This window comes from Fundulus heteroclitus, chromosome 20 (genome assembly GCF_011125445.2).
Source record: "Fundulus heteroclitus isolate FHET01 chromosome 20, MU-UCD_Fhet_4.1, whole genome shotgun sequence".
NCBI classification, from domain to species: Eukaryota; Metazoa; Chordata; class Actinopteri; order Cyprinodontiformes; family Fundulidae; genus Fundulus; species Fundulus heteroclitus.
This window is the reverse complement of record NC_046380.1, coordinates 81,581-89,515: the sequence shown is the minus strand read 5'-3', so window position 1 is coordinate 89,515 and position 7,935 is coordinate 81,581. Positions and strand designations below refer to the sequence as shown.

General features: G+C 41.7%; 1 protein-coding gene across 1 annotated transcript; it reads right to left on the bottom strand.

Annotated features, from left to right (window-relative positions):
* Window positions 1-3,335: 3,335 nt before the first annotated feature.
* On the bottom strand, window positions 3,336-7,469 carry LOC118567233 (tripartite motif-containing protein 35-like). Its single transcript, XM_036151878.1, has 4 exons — window positions 6,274-7,469; window positions 6,050-6,225; window positions 3,552-3,672; window positions 3,336-3,499 (listed from the first exon to the last, which is right to left on the bottom strand). Exons 1-4 carry the CDS (start codon window positions 7,409-7,411, stop codon window positions 3,336-3,338), a joined length of 1,599 nt encoding a protein of 532 aa, XP_036007771.1. The 5' UTR covers window positions 7,412-7,469.
* Between the last annotated feature and the right edge of the window lie 466 nt (window positions 7,470-7,935).

Below are 7,935 nucleotides of genomic sequence, written 5' to 3'. Positions count from 1 at the left end.
AAACCATTACCTTTAGTCATAAATTCCTCAATTTTAGCTGCTTCCTTTGAGGATAACTTCAAAACTGACTCATGACTAAATGCAGGGTTAACAAAATCTATCAAATTAACAGCAATATCTGTTTGCACACACTATTAAGGTACAGTTTAACCCAACTTTTAACTCTGTTTAGTTCTGCTTGCTGCTTACTGTGGTTTTGTGCAAATGAGCAAAAGCTGATAGGATTTACTACTCTCTATTAAACAGCTAGATTGAAGTCTGACAGATTATATTTATTTATTTATCTATTATAACTAGGACTGTCAAACCTTTTAATCACTATTTAATCGCAAATTATATTTCATGTCTGAAAGTATATACTTTCATTAGGCATTTTAAAACGCTATTTTGCAATAGATAATGCTAGTTAAAATTACACTGTAACAGAAGGCATTTTCCCTTTTTTGTGTTTTCCCAATTTATAATGCCTCAAACAGATGTTTAATGTTCTGCCAAATTTTCAACAACTTTTCCAAACTTCTAACCACTTTCTAACTGTTAGGCTACAGTTTAAAATAAAAAATTTTCTCCAAAACTGACCAAGACGGAGCTGTTCATGCTCTCCAATGCAACTCACCCATACAGCTTGCAGCCAATACCTCAAATCGCTTGTCTGCATGTCCTGCACTTCAACAAACATCATTAATGCATCAACCTTTTTTCCAATGATTTCCAAATTCCCCTTTAGTTTTTATTTTCACCCATATTGTTACTTATCACTTTTTACTTAACAAAATTAAATCTGCTCCCCCGTCACTGCTCTTATCTTTAGGCCCACGCGCGTAGAAATTCACACCCTCATGAAGACACACACACACACATATGCAGAGCCGCAGGGCCCAACCAATCTCTCCTTCTCTCAACCCATGGATCCCATATTACCGAGACAAAATTGTTAGACCAGACGTAACAAACATAACATTTAAGACAGACAGCCTGGCGCATCACAGAGAGACCCTCGTCCCTTCCGTAGTCGACAAAACGTTTCCTTATTTTAAAATCTCCTCGTCTGATCGTCGTGCTCAGAACCCAGTTCTGTCGCTAGAGAACAATTTAAATGTTCTCCTGGGGCCCCTTTTTAATCTCTTATCTTCTATAACAGCTCACTCTTAAGGTCTTGCTGCTCTTAGCCTCAACTTAAAGATGTTACGTATCTCGGCCATTCCTATCGCTACGTCTCCTTTCTCCGAGGTAACGTTCCACCACAGTCTTAAAATTCACCAGACTCGTCAGTCATGGGGGGGGGGGGAGCGACCAACTTCCTGAGACTACTTTTTATTCTTTAGATTTTTAACCTTTTTATTGTCTTTTTATTTTATTTTTCGACAGCCTCACCACTTGGCTTCTTGGCTTTTATCTCTTTTATTGTTTCTACCTTATTTTACGTTTTTTGACGTAGACATACAAATAAATCCCATTCAATCATTTCTCGGTCTCAACATAAATTCCATTCAAACCTAGTTGTACTGTTCAGCCTCTGATATTTTGAGAAGAAAGCTTCTCATTTACAGCAACACTTGATTTAGCCTACATCTAATCTTTAGCCAATAGGAGAATCAAAATCTCCTTACTTTTTTCGGGTTGACCCTGTTTTGCTGTAAGTGATTACTTCTTCGTGCCCAAATTCAAAAGGTTCCTCCACTTTAATGTCAAATCCGGGTCACGGCACCATATTGTGAATCTGTAGTATTGGCCCAATCCTGGTTCGCTACTAAAGGCCCATTTTTACCCCGGTTTAAGATTTGACAATAAATGAGGAAACATTGATCAGAGGTAGAACAGGTTAAATACATATTTAATTCATAGAAATTAAATATGGAGACAGAGTACATACCATTACAAGATATTTTCTTGTGCGGTGGATAAGTCTGTCTAACAGAACAAAGGAACTCTCTTTCTGACCCACCCCCTCAGCAATAAAACTCCATGTTTATCTTACGGTGGAGCAGGGAGGGACATACCCCACTCTGCTTTCCTCAGTAACCCCAACCAAGATATATTTTTAATTCTCAACACTTGCAACTTACAATTTATCTTTACCGACCTAAAAACCATGTTGATGAAGATGTCTCAAAACTAACTGAAGACAGATCTTAACGGTAGGAGAAGCCAACCGCAGGTCATTAACATACTGAATTAGGGTGGTGTTTCTGGACAAAGGATATGTCTGTAAAACATCTTTTATAACCTGATTAAAAAATACCTGGTGATAGAGCAAATCCTAGTGGCTGTCTGGTGTAGCATAGCTGGCACCCTCTATAAGTACATTTAGAAATATCTCTGGATTATTCAGCCAATGGGAGATAGCATAACAGATTTGTTAAATCAATGCATGTGTACAACTGATGCAAAAGCTCCAAACTGGGATTGGCCATTTATGGATTAAGCACAGAAGTTGTAGATATTTTGTTTATTAAATACAGAATTTGTAGCTCTCAGATCATGAGTAATGCAATCTCTACCAACACCTTCCTTTCTACTGGAAGTCAAAGTGCATCCCAGGCGGGAGCAGAGGGTCGTAAAACCCCAGCTACAAGGAGCCTGCAATGATATCAGCACCTCTGCTCAAGATTTATGGCAGCAATAGTTAACCCAGAGAGCAGACTAAATAGTGACCTTAAATGAAACTGGAGCACATGAAATTAATCCCACCCCAGTGGACTTTCTGCCCATAATTTGATGGGAAAGTGTACCTCTGCTGGTTTATGATGATCAGTACGTTCCTGGCCATAATAACGACTCAAAACTCATGTTTAAAAAGAAACTTATCAGTTACATTACAGACAATTCAATAGGTAGTGTATTTTCAAAACAGCAAACCTGCATGCTGGTAGCCCAATCAGTTGCCTGCCTTTGCCTGAGTGCTTAAAATGGACAGAAAGAGAAATATGAAGAAACGTTTCATCTTACACCATTTACCATTATAGGTGTTTAGCAGTAACATCACCGCAGCTGCCACACGCTCAGGTGTCACATACAGATTCCTAGAAGTGACTGTCTGTGTTTTAACTTAAAGATTCTTGATATCAGTCTGTGTGGTTCCTGTCATAGAACAGAGTGGCATGTGGCAGGTCAGGTGAGGACAGGTAGGAAGTTAGACTTTGAATTCAAGGCTTCCGTGGCAGGAACACTGAGAGAACACCAGGTGCAGCAGAGATGTCAGCAATTCTTCCCCTATGTGTTGCAAAGGCAGAGGCTGTTATTTCTCTGACAAGCATCTCAGTGACAAAGTCTTAGTCCACAACCCAGAAGCTGATGGAATATGTGGCTCCGGTATGTGCTGAAAGTTCATGCAGTCATTTCCCACTTTTGCTGGCAGCACGGGATCTGCAGTACTCGTGCTCTTCAGTCCTCAGGGGTGTGTCAATATTGTTCATAGGGAGAGTTATCCCCTTGCTGGGGTACTGACCTTGTGGAGGTGAGGTCACGTTAGGATTTGGTGGCACCATGCCAGGCTGACCTGCCGGTGGGGTAAAACAACGCACAGTCACGTGCTCAATGTCCAGGGTAACCACAGTTGTAGCAGATGTCAACCTCAAAGGTCCCCCATATCTGCCTTGTCTTCTCAGCCTTCCCCCACACCCACGCTGACCACCACACTGCCACCTGCTTCCACGTCCAGGACCAACAGACCTGTAATTATATGGAGGATAGAAAGCAGAAGGAGGCAAGCCTCCTCCTTGGAATGAGTTAGACTGAGGTGAGACCGTCGGGGGTTGGAGCTCCATGAGATGCAACTGTTGATACCTTCATATGTTCAATCTTTTGCTTTCTCTTACTCACTTTCTGTTTTGCTTCCAGTAATTGTAATTTAGTAATCGGTTCATGATTTGGCCAAATTATTTGTGTAGCACATTTCAGTACAAAGAAAACACAAAAGATCTTTACATGATCAAAACATAAAAGAATAAAAACAAGTTGGAATAAAATGTGGAAAAATTTTAAAGTAAAGGGAAAATAGAAACTAAAAGCAAATATTAATGATTTTAAAAACAGTTGGACTACAAACTTTAATTAACAATGTTTCAGTAAAACAGTTTAACTAGAAGCAGCTTCCCTGCGGTCCAGTTCAGATTCACTCTGATCCTCTGGAGCTTCTTCTTTACCAGGAGATCAGCCAGAGGAGCTGCTGGTGTTCTTGAAGAATATTTACCGAGCATGAACCATATTCCCAAAAAAACAGACTGTATGTCTCCTTTCGACTCTCCTAGGACGCCGAGGAACCAGAGCCTAACATCTCCAACCTGAAGGAAGCTTGTTGAACGTTAGTGGCGCCGTTGGGTCCAGCTTTGCATCAGAGACAAACTTTCCTCTGCACAGACTGACATGACGCTGTCAAGATGTTGGAGACAATAATTGTTTTATTTGCAGCCAAGTGTTTCCCTCCTGACATGAAATCAATCAAACTTTATTTAGTGAACGCTTTAGAGAGATTAACACAAAGGAGACATTTAACCACCAAAGATTTACAATAAAATAAAATGTTTAAGAGGCAGAAATGAACAAGTCCTCAGATGATCAGTCAGATCAGATCATCTCCAGGTTCCTGTTTAAAATCACTGACTTTCAATCAGATCATCAAGGTTTCATCTGGACTTTGTGTTCTTCATGCTGAGAACATCTGAGCAGTGGCGGCTTGCCAGTAGGGGGCGCTTGGGCGCCGCCCCCTTTAAATTGTTTAGATAATAAATGATTTCTGAACTGCAAAGTACTTAGAAATGTATGTATTCATACTGTGTGTCCAATAGACATGTTAGAATTTATTAACATAGTAAATACATAATTCTATGTAATTGCTCACATTGTGCACACTTCCTTTCCTATGTGCAGGGCGCCGGTCTAATGAGCATGAATGTAGGCGCATCAACTTGGGCAAGCACGTGATCTGAGGCTGACTTTTAATTGGTTATTTAGGGTTTTCCACAGGGTGCTGCGCTCTGCGTCCCGGACACACCCATTCTGTTGTGTCATTACTGGTAGAGTGTCAGTACTGGCCAATTTTTTTAAAAACATTGTGTGATTGGACAATCCCCGATTCGACTCATTAGCGCAGCTGCAGTTCGTTAGGTCGATTCACGTTTACGTTTGCAAAGTGGAGTAATTTCAAAATGAGAGAAAATTCTGTTTTGTCTTCACAAAAAAATGCCTTTACAAAGCGTTCACTTGAAGAAAAAAACAGGATAAAGGAGCTTGGACCGGGTCGTCCCAAATTACAAATTCAGCAGCAGGCAAGTGATCTCTCCACTCCATGGTTGGACAAAGCAGTGTAGGTAGTAGTCAGCCAGTGAAGAAGCGTTGGATACTCAGTGTAGAAGACCATGAAAGGATTGCTGCAGAGGTGAGTTGTTGTGGAAAATCACTGTTACACTGGTTTATGATGTTAATATATTAGGAAGATGTGCGGTGTAGTTAGAAATACCTTTAGTTGTGTCTATGCTGTGTAGGTATGTTGATATAATGTTTGTCAGCAAGATATTTTATTATTTAAGTTGTACTGAAGTTTATGGGTAATGGGGAATAAAACATTTGGTAACTGAATTTTGTATAATATTGTCCCACAAAAATGCTGTAACACATTTCATAACACAGACTTAAAAAATGGCAGCAAATGTTATTAAAATCAGGAAAACAATCTAGAAGAAGTCTTTTCAAAAACTGTCACACTCTTGAAGATCCTCATCACCACACCCATGACCACAGCAGAAGCTGAAAGATGCTTTTCAACTCTGAAAATAATCAAGAATTTTCTGAGAAACTCAATGACTCAGGACAGGCTGAATGCATTGGCCATGTTGTCAATGGAGAAAAGACTAGTCACAGAGATGACTGACTTTAACAAGAATATAATTGAGAAATTTGCTGGGCAGAAGGAAAGGAGGGCAAAATTCATGTTCAAATACTGCTATTTTTTAAGATTTGTTTTGTTTGTTTTTCATTTGTTTGTTTGTGTGCGCCCCCCTCAGTTTTTTTAGCACCAGCTGCCACTGCATCTGAGCTGCTTTTTTCTCACTGAGATCTTCATCGGTAGGATTTTTATTTTACCCACAATGCTGAAGTATGGAAACATCTTGTCAGTGAAGGTGTGTGTGAAGGTGTGTATGTGTGAGTTAGTGTCCAGATCAGAGAAGGACAGCTTTCCTCTGTCCCAGTCCAGATTCACTCTGATCCTTCGGAGCTTCTTCTGGACTGAGAGAAACATGAAAGGAGATGGAGGAGACCGTGTATAGTATTTACCTTCATAGAACTGTAGAACAAACAATCCAGACTCTATGTTTCCCTTCCTCTGGACAGACTCTTCTATCACACCAAGTGTCCAGTATTTACTGTCTCCAACATCAACATCCCAGCTGTGGTTCCCTGAGTTGAAGCCCTCAGAACTCAGGACAGAATACCATCTAAACCTCTCTGGATTACCAGGAAGCTGCTGTTCCTCTCCTTTAGTCCCACCGGTCAGATCTTCAGACAGGATGAGTTCTGAACCAGCAGTGTTTGGGTCCAGGATGAGAGGAGTGTAGGAGACCATGTTCTCCATGTTCCTCCAGATGTTGAAGGCCAGGTTGCCCAGATGTTTGGCCTGGTCTATCAGAGCTCCTGAGGGCAGCTGTGGATCCTCCAGCAGGGGGCAGCGCTGGACTCTTTCCACTGCAGCCTTGTAGTTGTGCAGGAATGAGACATCTTCAGCTCTCAGCTCCTCCTCTGTGGCTCTGACTGTGTCTGAAAGAGCTGCTATCTCTCTGCTCAGAGCCTCCATCTTCTCCTTCATCATCCCACTCTTCTGCTCCTCTTCCTCCCTCAGTGCAGCCAGCCTTGCCTCCTCTTCCTCTGCAAGAAACTGATGAAGCTTCTTAAACTGCTCCTTAATCAGCCTCTCTGTGTGTCGGGCCTGGACCTTCATGTGTTCTGCTGTCTCATCAAACTCCTCTAGAACTTTCTTCCTGAGCTCCAGGTTCTTCTTTAGAGGTTCCAGAGTTTCCTGAAGGTTCTTCTTGTGTTGCTGAGAAGCTTCATCGATGGGTCTGAATCTGTGCTTGGTGTGTTTCTCTGAATCTCTGCAGACGACACACACTGGCTGCTGATGGTCCAGACAGAAGAGTTTGAGTTTCTCAGAGTGCAGACTGCAGAGATCCTCTGAAGCTCTCTGGTCTCTCTGCTGCAGGAAGGTCTCACACAGGTTTTTCAGAGCCAGATTTAAAGGTGGTTCAGCCTTAGAAGATCTTCTCTTACAAACTGGACACTCTTGTGCTGCTTTCTCTCTCCACCAGTTCTGCAGACACTCCTTACAGAAGCTGTGGCTACATGACAGAAGAACCGGATCCTTAAAGACGTCCTGACAGACCGGACAGCAGAGATCCTCCTCTGATCTGGAAGCCATTTAGTCTCTGAGTGAAGCTGCAAACACAGAAGGTCCAGTCAGTCATGGTTCTCCTCCCTCCTCTACTAAAGTTCCTCAAAGTGACTCTGATTGATGTTCTGGGTCCAACTCACCTTCAGGGTTCTGGTTCCGGCTCACCTTCAGCTTGGAGCAGCAGTGTTGGAGGTTTCTAGCTGGTTTCACTCACAGGAAGCTGCTGTTCTGCTCTGTAGGTGGATCTCCAGGCGTCTCTGCAGAGACGTGATGAAGGCATGTTTCCGTCCAAAGTTCTCGTTTTAACCTTTCAGCTGCCATAAAAATACTGATAACCATGTTTATTACCTTCCACACATTTCTAACAGGGAAACTGTGTAGAGTCCATTTGCAGGTTGTTGTGCTATTACACACTGTTTAAATTTATTTAATGTTTAATAAATAACTCTCTGTTAGGTATTGTCTGTGAATATCAGCCAATGAAATGATTGAGGATGAGTTGAGGCTCTTTGTGCAGTAATTCAAACATTCTTACTGGCTTTAACATGTGT